We start from the raw sequence: 17,225 nt of genomic DNA on the forward strand, positions 1-17,225 counted from the left end.
ATTCATTCATGAGGAGCTCAGAGGGGATCCACTGCTCATGATGATTGGGATGTTCTTTGGATGGAGACTGCAGGAAAACCAGAGGAAAGACTGAGGTCTGTCGTGGAAACACCTCAGTATCACCTTCAGAAGAACTCGAGAAGGTGGCTGTAAAGAGGGCATCTCTGCTTCTAGTGATTTTTCTCACAGCTTAGACGTTTAACTGCCAATTAAAGTGACCAAAAGAGACATTTTCTTCATCACTTTAAAATCCTAAACTCCCGTATTACAGCCCCCCCTTCTGAGAATCAGCAAATACCATTTCAAACACCACCTCAGTGAATATTTAAGATTAATTGTGATTCCACTGAAGCTTCTCAAAGGGGGAAGGAAATTCAGGAAAGTCCGTTTGGCTCTTTAGATTCAGTTAAAGCTAAACTGCAGACAGTAACGTGGACTTTGACCAGAAACTGATCAGGAATTACTGAGGTCATTGATCAAAGATCAGAAAATACCACTTTTTCATTTAATTAATTTTTATTAATCTTTACACATATATAAAAAAGACATTTCATTGGACAAAAAGGCTTTTTTCAAATATTCAACAACACATCAAGAATTATTCTTGTATAAAAAAAAAAGTGAAATGTATGAGGTGGCAGGCGACCAATACAAACTTCAGTTTTACAGTTATTTTGCCAAACACATTAAAGCTTTAAAAAACACATCTCATAATTATGTAGCTCGCTGACAGCAACAGAAAATGACTTTTTCCTCAAACATTTAGGAAGCTGTGCTGAACTCAGACATTGACTCACACATGGCATCAAACAGCTCTTCATACTGAAAACATGCTCTCTTCTTCTAATGTGTGAGAGTGCTTCACATACCTCTGCAGAACAGTCAAAGCTCGTCTCTCTGTTTAAAAAGACGCCATGTTGACTTCCACAGGCCCCGTTTACACCTCTCATTAATGTGCATTCACAGCTCCAAGAACATGAGGGGACCAGTTCTTCCAGGATGTCTCTCCCTACATTTTCTTTATGTTTGCAAAGACCAGATGCCAGAGTCCTGCACGGGTCCTAGTTTGCAACCCGACCCCACATAGCTCGGTAGACTAGCAGAGCTGTGAGCTGTGTAGGTGGTCCTTCAGTGTCGCCCAGACCACCTTCAAAAATGGTCTGAGTAATCAGGTCTCAGTGCGTGAGAACAGCTCTGAACTTGGAAATCAACAGAGATGCTTGATGTCAGGTACCAACAGGGCCAAAGATGGGCTCTACAGTTTGATTCTCACAGAAGTCTGAAACCTTAGAAATAACAAAAGGTACTTTTTGTAAAAACCTTCTGTAAATTTTAATGAAAATATTCCACCACAAGGTGGCAGCACATTGACCAGAAGGTTTCATTGTTGCCGTCAAACTGTGTCATCTTTTCAATCATATTTTCTTTTAACTATTCTGAAGGATGAACTCTAACGAATCCAGAATAAGTCGGATTAGCTTGACTATTTTTGGGACGTCTTTACCTCAGTGCACCACCTTCTGGTTTAAAGTCTTATTACACACAAAAAATAGAACCCGGCCCCGTTTAAAGTCTTTAAAGACTGAAGTGGTTTAGAAAAAATGTCAACGTCACTCTCGGTCATGAGCTTGGACACAAATGCTGATGTTCACTTAAAGTAAAGCATTTTCCTGTAAAACATGCAACACTGTACAAAGTGAATTAGGAAAGTACCGTCACGGGCAGACAAGGACTATGAAGTACAAAATACTACAAATATTTGATATAAATGTCAAAATTATATACAGTCATGTAGTGAGGGGGGGATGTCAGTTTGTAAGCTGCATTTTAACATTAGCACAGTTTGAGGACACATCATCGTGGATATATAGACCTCTCCCATATAATTTTTACAGTTTTTACATAATGTGACTTCAGAGTGAGAAGATCTCCAACATTTGGTGCATCCTGTGTATCATGTATACAGACTTTCTCCCATCTTCTAGCAGAAGACCTGTTCGTTTTTGTTTTTCCTCCTTTTTCTGTTATTTTTGGTGGGTTTTGTTTTCAGATTTGTCTGGTCTCGTTTCAAGTTATTGCTGTTTGAACTGCTCACAGCGAGCTGCAAACCTCTGTCCTGAAGAGCCACAAGAAAGCGTTTCCACTGGCACTCAGGTAGGCGGGGGTCCGTTGACGTATCTCAGTGTCAGGTGGAAGGTACGGGCCATCGTGTTGCTGCGGTGACATGGCTGCTCCGTGAAGACCCAGGCCAGACAGGCCAGCAGAACCAGTGCTGCAGCCAGGAGGAGGCAGAGGAGGGTGGGGGAGAGCGAGGAAGCAGCCCCGCTGCTGCTGCTGGAGGTCACACGGGGAACACTGGAGGGGAAGGTGGAGGTGTTAGTGTTTGGTTTACCTGCCCGGGTAGTTTAAAGGAGCTCAGTGCAACTTTGAGAAAACCATTAGGTTTTAAGGAGAACTGCTGATGTCAGATAAACAGAGTCAGGGCTGCAGTTTGTCATGTTTGATGTAATCTGATTTTGCCAACAATAACATTAGGAAGCAAGATGCAGATTCATTGGCCACTTTATTAGGTATCAATAACATGGCAGCAATTCTGCACATTTAGCCCTGCGGTTAAGACAACCTGCTGAAGTTCAAACTCGGCATCAGAATGAGGAAGAAAGATGATTTTACACACTCAGGTTTACAGATAATGGTCAGAAAAAAATCTCCGGGAGAAAGTGTCATGATGATGTCAGAGGACAGACTGCTTTAAGCTGAAGCAACACCAACTCAAATACTCCGTCATTACAACCAAACTATGTAGAAGAGCATCTCTGCATCTCAAACCTTAAAGCAGACGAGCCACAGCAGCAGAAGACCACCGGGTACCACTCCTGTCCGCTAAGAACAGAAAGCTGAGGCTACAGCTCACAGACCCACCAAAACTGGACAATAAAAGATGGAGAAAAGTTTCCCGATGTGTCTCAATTTCTGCTGCGACATTTACATGGCGATACTGACAGGATGGATGCATGCACCAGTTCAGGCTGCTGGTGGTGTGATGGTGTGGGGGAGGTTTTCTTGTTTAAACTCCGTAGCCTGCCTGAGCGTTGTTGCCGATCATCTCCATCCCTCAATGAGAACAGCATCCCATCGTCTGATGGGACTTTACTGTGCTCACAGTCTCCACAGTCACCAGATGTAAAAAGTTATAAAGTCATCAGAAACTGCCCTGGAAATACTCCATTTAAATAAAACCTGCAGAAAATATAATTGAGGCACTAAATCAATAATTAAAACATGAAAAGTTGAATAATTAAAGCATTTTAAGAAATTTGCTTTGGGCATCTGAAGTTTGAGTAGAAAGGCGAGTCGTCTTAAAGCTGTGCAAATGGAAACTGACTGTTTATGTAACAGTTTTCTTCTCTTCCTGACCTCTCAGAGCTTTACACCATATCCACACAGTCACATCAATAAAGGCAGTTTGAGCGCTTCATCTCCTCTCAGTCACCAGCCTGAGATACGCGTCGAGCAGCCGGAGAAGCCTCCTCACACTGAGGCGACACCACAATCCTCATCTGGTCTCAGCATTTCAGGGACTTTAGTTCACAGACAAAGGCCGTGCTGATGGGACACACGAAGCACACTGATGCTGATCAGCTTTCAGTTTAATCAGCCAAACAGAAGCTTTAATTCCACTAAACAGAAATACGAGCAAATCACAAAAGGTTCCCATCAGGAAACAAACTCGATCACATTTCTACACGGATGACACGGTGTTCTAACTTTATGATTGTTTCACACATGACATCAAACTTTATGTAACAAATCCAAGAATCACTTCCCGGAGAAATAAATCTTAGCTCCTCTGCGATCAAGTATTATCATCATGTTCTGTCATCAGATGCAGCTTATTTTACTTTCTTTTCTTAACTTAGGCTTTCCTTTATTTACATTTAAGCGTTAATGTTAATAGGTAAAAATGAATCAAAGCAAAATATACAGAACAAGGTTAAAGAATATATTTAAATACTAATATTAAATATTATATTCAACTGTCTAATCATATAATAAATCTAGAGGTCAGATATTTATGTGACCAGCTTACCAACATGGTTTATATTCTCAGTTAAGTATTGAGTGATATTTAACCATTTTATGGCTCCAAGCCTTTAAAAACAATACAGTTATCATCCTACTTTTGCATGTTTTCAGGTGAAGCGTAGCTTGAAGCCCAGTTTCTTTAAAAACAGGCTTTGGGACACACAGTGTCCCACATATTGAATATTTTAATACTTCAAAAATGAGTCAGTTAAGATTGGGCTGAGGGAGACTTCTTGTTATCAACCATCATATTAGGCATATCTGCTCCACGTGACATCATACAGATCCGACAGCAGAAAAAACATTGATATAGTATTTACAGCAATCTGAACTCATAATTACTTTTACATTTGCTGACCTGAACAAACTGTTAGAATGTTAGAACAGGACATATGTGACAGGACAGTTTCCTGTTGCATCCGAGTTCCTCTCTGAGGGATTTCTGTGTTTCCTCACCTTTGTTCAGAGATGAGACGCTCGGGTTCCTCACAGCAGTACAGCTCCTCTTCCTCCTAAAAGAACAGAGAGCCTCCAATAATCCACACCAGTGTCAACAGCTTATAACTTTATAGATTTAAAACGATCTACCAACACGTCCAGATGCTTATTTTCTCCTTGAAGTAATAAAAACAAAGAGTTGTTATTGAAAACCAAGACCATCAGCTCACCTGTACTCGTGACTGATAGTGGTTCCTCATCCTATCAGAGCTGGCCTTTAAATTCAGGTGATCTGACGGTGAAGGAGAAAGCCGCCGTGTGTCATTGTGGCAGCCATGGCTGCTGTTGGATGCATCAGCGAGGTTTTCATCCATGTAACACTGCGACATCTGAACGTGGGAATTTTGGTAAACAAATGTAAATGTTAGAGAGAGTTTACTTCATCCTTCCTCAAATCATGATCAATGTTTAAAGATGGACGACAACTCAGACACGGACGCTGTGTTTTTGAGCTTTGTGATTATATTTGCATTCTTATCTGTCAGATCGGCAAGCAGCAACATCGGGATTGAAGCATTAAGCAAATATGGAAGTCCTAAAAACCTGCAGTTCCTCAAATGTCCACTAGAAGCACCAGCAGTGAATCAGTCCTCACAGACGCCCAAGTTAACACGTGGTTACAAACACCTGTTTGGTCTCTATGGCCAATGTCCTCCTTCATAACAGCTGTACGGGGGATAGATTTTGTTTTATAACTCATTTTTTCATAACGACTGTGTCCATCTTTTATATACAGTTTATATCCTGTCGCATGAACAAACGCCACACAGTTCTGTTTTCATCACAAGTTTGCAGCTGCTGCAAACTTTGTGATTCTCTCCTTCGCTGCTCTCGATCTGGACTTGCAGCTAATTTCTCCTCCAATTTGTTTTGCACTCACTCGATAGTTTTTTCTGTAATGAACCTCCATTAGAAAGTCCCAGTGCTATTTTGCACAAACACGCGCTCAATCAAATTTGCATAATTCAAATTCAAGTACATAAAGAAATCTAATACAATAACACTTTGTCATCTGAATTGACCCCTAAAAACTAATCCACAAACTTTCTTCCCTCTCTTCCTCATCTTTATAGATTTCCTGCGCACGGACAGTTATGTGGACTGGCTGTAAGTCAGACGGAGGAAGACGAGGGGAAGGAGAAACTAAAGACGGAAGAAGGAAAGTGGGAAGTCGGCGTGCTTCTCTGTTTTTATGGTGACAGTTAAAGTGCAGTCAGACGATGCATAAATCAAGACTTTATGGATTCATTCAGCCCGAGGAGCAGCAGACGGGACGGAGGAAGAGGAGGATAAATAGATGCTTTTCCCCAGTAATGAGAGCGAGGGAGAGAAAATGAAGGCTGAGGCCAATGAAGTCTAAATGGAGAGAGAAACATGAGGCCTGGAGAGGAGGGAGAGGACAGTTACTCAGGAGGATGAATCTGGGAGGAAAATAAAGGCTGATGGGATCTGTTGTGTGAGCTGCAACTTTAAACTGGAACATATAGACTGTGCGGCTGCGTCAGTGTAAAGTCTAAACCTGTATTAATGAGCTTCTGGGGACACATCTGCTTCTTCACCCACACTTCGGGGACCCGACTACCATCTCGGGACAAACCAAGGTAAAAAATACGGACGTGAGTGAGCGCTAAACAAATCTGTGCTCTCCAAAGTCGGGCCGCAACTCGACATCTGTGAGCACGCAGGACAGATTTGTAAGAGCTGAATTGGATTTGTGTGTGTGATTGAGGACAGACTCATTAATGCAGCAGCTGTTTGGAGCCATGCAAAAGAAATTGTGTAACTAAATCAGAGATCAACAGAGCTTCTCTTGCTTACAATTATCAAATCTGCTCACTCTCACTTTTGGCAGTCAGCGAGGAGAGCGTAAACAGTTTAAAGCTGCGCGTCTGACACGTCGCTCACAGCTTCGATTAAAGACATTTTCTACAAACTCGCTTAAAAAGAATTTAAAACTTTCTAAATCCATCAAAAAAAGATATTACAGATGTCTGTGTGATATCAGCATAGATATCAACTAAAGTTGAACTAGAGCTGAGCTGTACTAGTGTGTAACTCCGCTTTTAACCACAAAGCAGAGTGTGCTATTGTCATCACAACCCATCAGCCGGGCTTCTCCTGATGCCCCCGACAGGCAGAAAGGAGGAGGAGCTTATCAATGGCGTTTGAAGGCAGCTGGCGGTGGTTTAGCTTCTCTCTAAAGCACAGACGCTGCCTCGGGAAAGCCACCAGAAGCTGCAGTGACCCCACACACCTGCCTGAACTTCTCCCACCGACCAAACACCACAGAGGCTTTCATTCTTCAACCTCACGGCTCACTTTCAGTCTGAGAGTCATCCTGGTAGAACTGTTTGGACTCTCAGTTATAACGACCTCACTGTGACCCTGCAGTACAACCACAACATTACACAACCCGAGCGATTCCATAAACAATTTACACCATACGCATGTCTACATCCTTTAATATTGTACATTTTATTTTTTTTAAATTAATATGTTTTGTTTATATCTGCAGTACTAATCACCGTGCTTTGAGCTTTTCATTTGGAGTCTTCATGTGTCGTCTGTGATGAACATCTGGAATAAAACCAAACCGACTGTCCTCAACTTTTTTTTTTTTTTTTTTTTTTTTAACTGAACCTGTTTTCCTGGAGTTGAGCATTAACATGCAGCACATGGCATCACATGAATATCATCTGCGTGTAAAACCTCCTGACCTGCCTCTGCTGACATTCTGCTTCTCTCTCTCCCACAAACAGACGCTCTCAAATGAAGGGCCGACCTCGTGGGCACCGGCTTCGTTTTGGAAGCGTTTAAATGGCCTGTATTTGTATAGCGCTTTTTCTAGTCCCTAAGGACCCCAAAGCGCTTTACACGTTCAGTCATCCACCCATTCACACACACATTCACACACTGGTGATGGCAAGCTACATTGTAGCCACAGCCACCCTGGGGCGCACTGACAGAGGCGAGGCTGCCGGACACTGGCGCCACCGGGCCCTCTGACCACCACCAGTAGGCAACGGGTGAAGTGTCTTGCCCAAGGACACAACGACCGAGACTGTCCAAGCCGGGGCTCGAACCGGCAACCTTCCGATCACAAGGCGAACTCCCAACTCTTGGGCCACGATCGCCCAACAAATGTAAAATAAAACCGCTCTGAATGCACAGCTCCGCTCATGAACTTCTAATGACTTAAGATTTGTGAGAACTGCAGCAGCACCAACTGTTTAAGCATCTTGGAGAATGTTATTTGTAAAATAAACTAGAATAAACTATAAAGATAACTTCAGTGATCGAGCGCGCTGTTCGGTTGTTTTTCATGGTTATATTTGGACCACAGAGAAAGTATAACCATGGATTTTGAACATGAGCATTTTTTAAGACAGTACCTTCAGCCTCCCATCAGTCTGCGCTTCTTTCGAACAGGAAGTGCTCCTCTCTGGCAAAGCGGCGCTCTGGACTCTCAGCCACGCCTGCACGCGGCCTCCGTCAAAGTCAACCGGCTCGCCGTCCTGTCGGTCGGGAGTCGAGGTCTTCCACTGGTCCCTGCAGCCCAGAGCTTCTTCCTGTTGGTCTGCGACAGGCGAGAAGAAGCCCGGCTGAGTGTGATCAAGCCATTCCTGCAGACAGAGAGTTCATTATAGAAAAGTTTAAATCATCTCAGTGAGGTTTTAAAGCTTGTTTTTTATTTTCCAAGTCAAACCCAGAATTCTAGTAGCATCCAGGTTTGCAAAACTTCAGTTATTCTGCTCATTCCCACCTCCGTGTTTTATTATCTGCTGGAGCAGCTTAGCAAGAATTAGAGTAGAAAAAGCAAACAAACAGGAAGACAGCATGAAATAAAGAAAAGCAGAAGGTTAATTTTGTTCCACAAAAGGGGAAAAGCAGGATGGTGAAGTGGAAAGTGCATCCAGGCCACTCACCACTAACTCTTCTTTGCTTTGTGCTTGTACATAAAAGCTAAATGAAAGATCCTGTGTGTCCTCATGCAGACAGGGGTCTATGCTGGTGTGTGGGACTGTAGCCTACAGGTTTATATTAACTGGTAATTATGTGAAAATGTGTTTTTAGATCTTTTTAAGTACTGTAACCAGTCATGTAATTATTTTATTCTGGCAAGTAATTAAGTAACTTAATTTTGCTAAAAGTATTTTAGTAACAAGTAATGCAAAGTTATCAGTTATTTTTGAGTAGTGAACTCATGAACTGTAAGGTTTAGTTTATATCGATATTTTTTATTTTACATTTTAATCTTATAGCAGCTCGTGTGCATTTATGTCTTTTCTTAATTTTTTTTTTAAAACATTGTGGGAAATGATGCAAAGATTATCTGTACTGTAAACATGATGTTCATTAAGACGATGCCACCTTGTGGTGCAGGTCGTCATTACACTTTGCAGAGGGCTCTCACAAAATGTACCTTTAATGAGTTAACTGTATAAAAAGATGACCAGGAACATTTTCAGTCATGCTGCTTTTTCTAATCACAAGAAATGGAAAAAATAACAAATTCTCTCTTTACAGGGAGCCAGCGGTGGCGACTATAGTGGACATGATCACAAAACTCTGCAGGCACGTCTTTTGAGTAGCACTCAGAATTCATGCGGCGTGCGAGCACCCAGAGACGAGGTCACACAGTCGCAGATTTAATGAAGTACAACCACACCGAGTCCTCGGGGCAGGTGGTGCCGAGCAGAGCCGAGCCCGTGGGGACGGCACGCTGACATCACGTCTTCGCCAGCCCAGTAAATAATGAGGCTGGGCTTATAAGAAAGCAGAGCGAGATGACACAAACTTTGATGTCTTTGTTATGATCCTGCAGCTGTAATCAGATGCTAATTCAGTTTTACGTGCGCCTCTCGTTTGTTTCTTTCCTGTTGGGCTTTGGGGTTCACCGACAGTGCGACACAGTGCGTTTCTGTCTGAAAGAGACAAATACACAAAAACGAGGAAGCTACAGGCTGCCAGAGGAGGACATTCAAATTACTTCAGACTCTCTGACAACGTCTGTCCTCGCCTTTGTTTCCCATCTTATTTTTTCCTCCTCTGCCTGTCTCATACAGCAGCTTTTTCAACACACTGCCGCGTCTCGCCACAATAAAGCTAAAAAAGGAAACCCGACAACATGCAGAGGTGCCACGTTCTGCAGGCATCATCAATAAATCAGCAGAAGAGGAGGTGAACTGCTGTAACCAGCTCATTCAGCCGCTGATGGGGAACGTTTTTAGAGAGCCGCTGTATCTGAACATCAATGACTGTGTGAGTGAGACAGAGGCAGGCAGGCAGACAGGCCTCTGGGCCATGCAGCATCTGGGTCAGAGCAGAACAACCAAGAGGAGAGTAAACAACGAAATTAGGAGGCCAAACGCCACAAAGACTGGCTTTAATTTCATGCAGAGGTCTTGCAAGAAAAGGTTTTCCAACATCAACGTTTTGCTGGTTTATATCATCACGGTGTGCTCCAGACTACAGTTTGGTGGATGTTGTGATGGAGGGAGAGATGGGAGGTTTTGTAGCCATTTCATTGACTAAAATAACCAAGTGATGTCTTTTTTCAGAACCTCAAGAGAAATAAATGACTATATCCATTCAAAAAACAAAAACACACAAACAAAAACAATGTGGTTTTTTCGATCGAGCTAAGGCGTCTGGCACAACGGACTAAATACTCTTAAACCGGAGAACAAATCAAACACTGCTGGATGGTTTGACAATCGCCTGTCATACAGATCTGAGTGTGCGCAGGCAGAAGGAATCACTTCTACCATAATGGAACTAAAGGTGTTCCCCAGGGTTCGATTCCAGGACCACTCATTTGTTTAATTGTGAGAATCTTGGTGGTATCGTAACAGCAAACGTTGACTTTTTTGGCTCTCTCGGCTACAGTCAGCTTTTTAGAGTGAAACAATCTCTGCGATTTAAAACTCGTTAACTGGTGACAAAAATAACAAATGATGATTTCAAATGAGAAAACCACTCATCACTGCAGTCCAGGGCTCGGAAACTGGAACCAGATTTTTACTTCAGAATCCAGTCCTGTCTGTCCTTAGAGGCCGGTAACGGACTAGCTGCTTCCACTTTTGTGCCACTTTGTGCGCGTCAAATTAGAAAATTGAAGTTTACGGTATGTTTGACGGAACAGAATAAATGTATCACAGCATCCTCTATCACTAACACCAAAATATAGATGAACTATTGACTCTGTAATAGTTTGATCAATAACAAATTACAGTGAAGTCACCGCAGTCGGCCGATTCCCATCCTTTGAAAGAGAAGCACGGAGTAACAAAGTAAATAAAAGGACACTGACAAATGGGCGGCAGAAGTGGAATATTTCCAAGAGTTTGTGCAGCAGGAAGTCTGCGGGGTTCACTGCAGATCACAATCAAGATTTTTTTCTACTAACCTGTGGAAATGGATCAATGTTAGAACACCTAAAAAGATTTTAACTCACCAAGTCTCCCTCCTGGTTCCTGATGTCGGCGCTGATGTCAGACCGAGAGTCAAAGGAACTCAGGTAGCTCCACCTCTTCAGACCTGCAGAAAAAAAAGAAAATCCTGTTGACAGAATAAATCTGCATTCTCACGGTGCGCCACCTTAGATTTCTTAAGGAGGTTTTCCCGTGTAAGGTGAGGCATCTGTTCTGTCGCTTCTTACCTGTGCTGGCACTGAAATACGATGAGTCGGCGTCGTCACGGGAGACGGAGCGTCCAATGTCAACTGACGGGTCCCACTCCAGCCCCAGGTGCTCATGGGTAGGAGAGGATGGAGGAGGAGGATGGTGAATGGGTGAGGGAGAGTCTGAGGAGGAGGAGGCAGATGAGAGGTTTTGATCTTAATCCTTTTGTGAGTAACTGATCAAATCGACTCCTTCAGGTCAGAGATGTTGGTTTACCTTTAGGATGGTTTGAAGATGCGGGGAGGTCCACATTTTGCTTTTCAGCTGTTCCCTCATCTTCTAAAAGACTCTCCGAAGGACAACCAGAGTCTGTAGCCTGGGACAGAATGCAGTCGTCCTCAAACACCTGGAGGAAGAGGATGGGGAGGAGGAAGAGGATATTTATGAGTGCTGGGGTTTGGTTGATGTGCATGTTTTTGAAGCTTGACTTCAGACTTTATCACAGTACTCAGTTACTGGAGCACTCATGTCAGACCACAACATTAAGTCCTTAATACGCCCGAGTTTTTACTATTATGTATCTCTATGACTGGAATATCTGGATAGTCCATTCAGGATTCCTCAATCTGGGAGCTACTGCCTGCAGACACGGCTTCTGGGAAAGATGGTCCATGTTTCAGATGCAGCCAGTAAATCTGGGCCAAAGAAACAAAGAGGGGCTTGATGTAAGAAAGGCCAAAACATGGAGGCTTAGATGATGACAAAAAAGAAAAATTAAAGAAACCTTGCTCACAAACAATAGGAAGCTAAAATAAAAAACGACAACTGATGCCAGTATATTCACTCCGTTCCTCAGAGACCTGTTACCTGCATGCAAACTAACCCTGAATTGTCAGCATGATGAAAACAGGAACCAGAAAGCTTCTTGTAACCAATCCGAGGGTTAAGTGGGTGTCCGGTTCAGTGGTCTCAGGATCCCGTCTCTGCTTCTTGGGGATGATGGTTTTCTTGGCTTCGTCAGGTGGCTGCCGAGGTTGGAGCAGATTGAATGAAGATTAGCGCCTCAAAGTCTGAGGGCATAGTTCTCTGGTGGAAAGAGGGGAGTGTCAGGAGTGAGTTGCTCCCACAAATGGAAACGTATTTTGGGTTCTTCTCTGTGAGTGAAGCCAGAGATTGAAGAGCAAAGCCAGTCTACTGGGCAATGGCCACAAGCCTTCAGTGGTGATAGAAAGAATGAGGTGGTGGATAAAAGCAAGAGAAATGAGATTCTACCCAAGGGTGTTTGGGCTCAGCCTCAGGGATGGGATGAGGAACTCTGGGAGGGGCCAAGAGGCGATCCACTAATCCTCATCATCGAAAGGAACCAGTTGAAGTAGTTCAGGTATCTGACCAGGATGACTCCTGTGTAAAATGTTCTGGGCATCATCCACTGGGAGAAGACCCTGGGACAGACCCAGGACACGGAGAAGGGGTAGACTGGGAATGCCTTGGCATCATCCCAAGGAAGGAAGGAAGGAAGGAAGGAAGGAAGGAGTACAAAAAACCTCATCCGTCAAGTTCTGAATATTCCCACTAACCTGAAGCTGAATGTCTTTTAAGCATTATAAACTCATCCTGGACTTCATGAGGCACAGACGGGTCCACTCCTCTCTCATCATAAACAGGGCCCCCACCCACACCTCTGCTGATCTCACCTGTGAGGTCAAGTCTTTTCTTTGCACTACCTCAGAGCACTTTGCATCTGGTTCTCTGATGTGTGCCTTTATCATTTTTGAACATATTCCTGTTGATTATACACAATTCTCCTGCATGTTATTTATTCCTGATGTCTACCATTTATATTTTATTCCGGCGCAGTTGGTGTGGTGCTATCGTTGTACATGTAGAATGACAGTAAAGAGCTATTCTATTCTGTTCTATCCTATTGGGAAGCTGTAGAGAAGTTGAATTTTACTTTCAAGAGTTTAAAATCAAACAGGTATTTGTTTGACACACTGTTTGTCTGTTTTGTGCCCTCAGGTTACCAGACTCATGCTGACAAGATGCACAAACACCAAATGAATGATAAGTGTGATTACTTCAGATCCTGACATGTTCTTAAATGTCTAAAAGCACAAAAATCAAACACTATATTAATTACCTGAGACACGCTTTGATTACTGTGTGTGTGTGTGTGTGTGTGTGTGTGTGTGTGTGTGTGTGTGTGTATACCAGTCTCATGCTGAGCAGCCGGGTGTGTGTTCGTCCAATGTTGTTGTAGACGTGGCTGCAATGCTGCAGCAGCTCCAGCAGCTGGCTCTCGACGTGCTGAGCGTCAGAAGGCACACTGTGCTGGATCAACGCTTCGCCGCGCTGCAGCAGGGCGTTCACACGCCCCGAATTCTCGCATACGCACTCCTGAAATGACTACGCATAAAAAAGATGAAATAAAATGAATAACAAAGTAAAAACATGCAGAAAGAAACTGATGTGTCACTTCAAAACAAGCCCACACCTGCAGCTGTCTCAGTTTTTCACAGGTGTTTCCTGTCAGCTGCTCAACCTCAATCAGGCGTACATCCATGTCAGCCAACCAAACTGCAAGCTCCTCCCTTTGTGCATCAAACCCCTCCCACTCTGAGACAAGGAGCTGAGAGAGAGGGAAGAGTCAACTATAAAGAAGAGAGAGAGTGAAACCCTCCTCAGAAGGTCTGACTCGCATACCTGCAGTTGGCCTGTGATGGACTGCAGTCTGGCGTTCACGTCATCCCAGCGGCGGCCGCACTCCCTCGCCGATGCCAGCAGCCGAGCCTGCATGGTACCCTGGAAGAGCCGAGTTAGTGTTCGATTCCTCCGGGTCAGGCTGTCCAGCTGGATGAGGCGAGGCCCCGCCTCTCGCCGCAGCCTCTGAACACACAAACACAAAGTGCATCTGAAGCAGGAGGTGCAGATGTTTTTTGGTTTCCCAAATCCAGGCTTGATCACGTGGAGATATTCTTATATTTGGAAAACTTGGACGAGCCTGCGACTGTTGTCTTCCAGAAAGAATGAAACCCAAATCAAATCTATGCGATATACAACCAGTTCACACACTATAAAAGTCCCGTTTCTGCCTGATTTCAACTAAATTGTGCATCAAAACAGGGTGAAGGAATTAAAACGAGTGTTTGTAGCAAATGTGAGCACAAAGCCTCACTTTGTACAAGCCTGCTATTAAAGTTCTCCTCTATGCAGACGACTTTCCTGTTCTCAAGGCACAACTTGGATCTGTTGTAGAAATCTTATAGATACACACTTAGTAAAACTATAGTGTGCACGACTCCAGATTCTGATCTCTCGTCCTAATATGGTCCCGAGTGGCTCACAAAAACCAACATAGCAATAAAGCAAATGTTAAAGCTTCAAAATGCAAAGTCCATAAACCAAAGGCTGACATGGGTTTTATTACAAGGATGATAAATATACAACATATGGTCTTAAGACTGAAAGTATAATACATATTTTAATCCGTTTTAGAGATTTGATGTTCATTTACCTGCAGATGCACTATACACACCTGATCAGTGGCGTTCCAGAACATTTTGCAAACCAGTATTTAACCTCCGAGGACCTGGCGTCCACATATGTGGACATCACATTTTGGGTTGTCTAGACCAAACTACCTAATTTTGCTCTACAAGGGCCTGATATCCACTTACGAGGACATTATACTGCCAGTGTCATATCATCATATGTGGATCTCAATTTTCTCAGAAACAAAAATCAGATTAAAAATAAATAAATAAATAAATTTAAAAAAAAAAAAAAAAATCATGCAATCCTTTGTTTTTACATTCATCAGGTCCCAATCAGTCCAAACAGCAAAGAGAAATTAAAAATGCCATGAAAGTTCGGGTCTTAGGAGGTTAATACAGGAAGTAGGTGAACTACATTAGGGGCGTCTTTCTTTGTGAGAGGATCGTATTAATGAAAGGAAACCTCAATGACATCATAGAGATGCATAAAGATGCTCATTCTCCCAATTCTCTTCCTTCTCCTTGTCCTCCTTTTCCATCAAATTCTAATTCAGTCTAATTGTGTTTCTCCTCCTCCTCTTCCTCATTTTGTTGGAGCTGCAGACACATTAGTGTGAACCTGAATTAATTTGTGCAAACAAGAAGAATCTACAGCTTTTCGGTCAGAGGTGGTCTTGTTATTTAAGCCGGCAGCATGAGTAGATTTATGTGTTGATGCTGCCTGCTTCAGCTTTACGACTGGCTGCTGAGTGATATTTACACCCTGGCTGGATTACAACTTTAACCACGTGCTGAACTTTGGCCCAGCTTTGCTCTGACCCAGGTTTTAATTTGTGCGAGTGCCTGAACACAAACACAGACCTCAAACATCAATTCTGTCACAGAGAGACAACAAAAGAGATTCAGTGCACAACAAAAATACAGATCAACCCAAGGTGAAAGAGATCGTTGCTGGTTACTGTAATCCCCGTGATGTTAAAACACCTGAAGCCAAGTTTAGATTTCAGTTTCTGTTTAAGTTATTTCTTTTTCCCCACCTCAAACTTCTTCATTTCCTCCTTGGCGGTCTGGTAGGTAACGTGGACGGAGTTTGGGGAAGAGACGGCCTCCTCGGCCAATCTCAGCCAAGCATCCAAGTGGTCGTACTCCTTCATAAACTCATGCCAGAGCAGCCATCTCCTCTCCAACCTGGCAGAAATATGCACAAAGTGAGACGTTTTCAAGCTGAACAAGAAACCTGAGAAAAGTGTAACTGTGCTGTTATTAGTCAGCAGTGCAAATTCATCGTTCAGAATTACCAAGCAGTTCACTTATTTTTTTAGAATATATAGTTTCTATCCATTCAGAAAAATAAAGTTGGTACTTTTGAAAGTATATATTTTCCAACTTCTTTCAAACTTTGAGGTAAAAGTGACCTCAGCTGAAAAAATGCTGCAGAGTAGATGCACAGCCACTCTTAAAAATCTATCATCTGTTTTCCTAAATACTCAGGTCTGATTATCAGCTGAAGGACACTCACTGTCCACAGTCCTGCAGGTCTCCATCTTGGCTCCAGCTGCTGTCGACTCGCTGCATTTCCTCCTTTAGCTCCGCTGGAGACGAGCGGAGAGGAAGCCGGCACTGGTACAGATCCAGGAGGTGCTCCGTGTCACTCACTTCATCTCCGGGTACAATATCACTTCCTTCAGGGTTTGGGGTGATGCTGCTGTGGCGTTCCGAGGTGGGCAGGTCTATGCCAGGCATTTCAACATCATGTGACCTTTACCTGATGGAGAAGACGCCACTGATTAGAATTCACATTAATTCAGAGACATTACATATGCCTAACACATGATACATGGCAACAATATTGGTTACACTAACCACTGCCAACCACCCCTCCGTGCTCTTCTGCTGATCCAACTCTGGGTCAGTTTGTGTTTTTCTGGATTTTTGGTTGATATTCTGTCCCTGTCCATTAATATAAAAACAAAATTAATTCATTATATTCTGAGAAAACTTAAATTCAGCAGGGGGATCAAATAATTATTTTCTTCACTCTATAGCCAAGTTATGGAGTTACTATATTCAATGACTAAACAAAAGTCCCAGTTTTGCCAAGCGTTTGTGGGCAATAAGGAGAATCTTTTTATTCCCACAATCTTTAGTTGTTCCTGAAGTTGAAGCGACTGCTTTAACAAGGTGACACGAACACGTTTGAGACGGCGCTCCTGGAGAAAAGCTAACAACAAGAAATCAGGCTGCCAGTCGGTGGTTTAAATCCTCTGAGCCAGGAGGACAACCACACACAGCCATGATTCACCATTATCACTTCCACTAGGACCCACACACACACACACACACACACACACACACACACACACACACACACACACACACACACACACACACAGGGGTATTGCTTATTCATGAGTCACTCGGGTTCTTTATTGAGATGGAGCCAGAACTGTTCTCAATGAGTGGAGACAGAGAGCGGGTCTGATTTATGAAAAGCAGGACAAATTTACACTGCACCTTTCATTCA

At 43.2% G+C, this 17,225-nt stretch overlaps 1 protein-coding gene across 1 annotated transcript; it reads right to left on the reverse strand.

Moving 5' to 3' along the window:
• Positions 1–2,150: 2,150 nt before the first annotated feature.
• On the reverse strand, positions 2,151–16,444 carry si:ch211-137a8.2 (uncharacterized protein LOC777613 homolog). The gene is made up of 13 exons (XM_063492623.1): positions 16,221–16,444; positions 15,739–15,889; positions 13,911–14,093; positions 13,702–13,836; positions 13,419–13,613; positions 11,499–11,613; positions 11,246–11,344; positions 11,042–11,124; positions 9,438–9,509; positions 7,977–8,207; positions 4,755–4,913; positions 4,543–4,598; positions 2,151–2,355 (listed from the first exon to the last, which is right to left on the reverse strand). The coding sequence occupies exons 1-13, from the start codon at positions 16,442–16,444 to the stop codon at positions 2,151–2,153; spliced, it is 1,908 nt and encodes a 635-aa protein (XP_063348693.1).
• Between the last annotated feature and the right edge of the window lie 781 nt (positions 16,445–17,225).

The sequence above is a fragment of the Pelmatolapia mariae genome, linkage group LG14 (assembly GCF_036321145.2).
Source record: "Pelmatolapia mariae isolate MD_Pm_ZW linkage group LG14, Pm_UMD_F_2, whole genome shotgun sequence".
In the NCBI taxonomy this organism is placed as follows: Eukaryota; Metazoa; Chordata; class Actinopteri; order Cichliformes; family Cichlidae; genus Pelmatolapia; species Pelmatolapia mariae.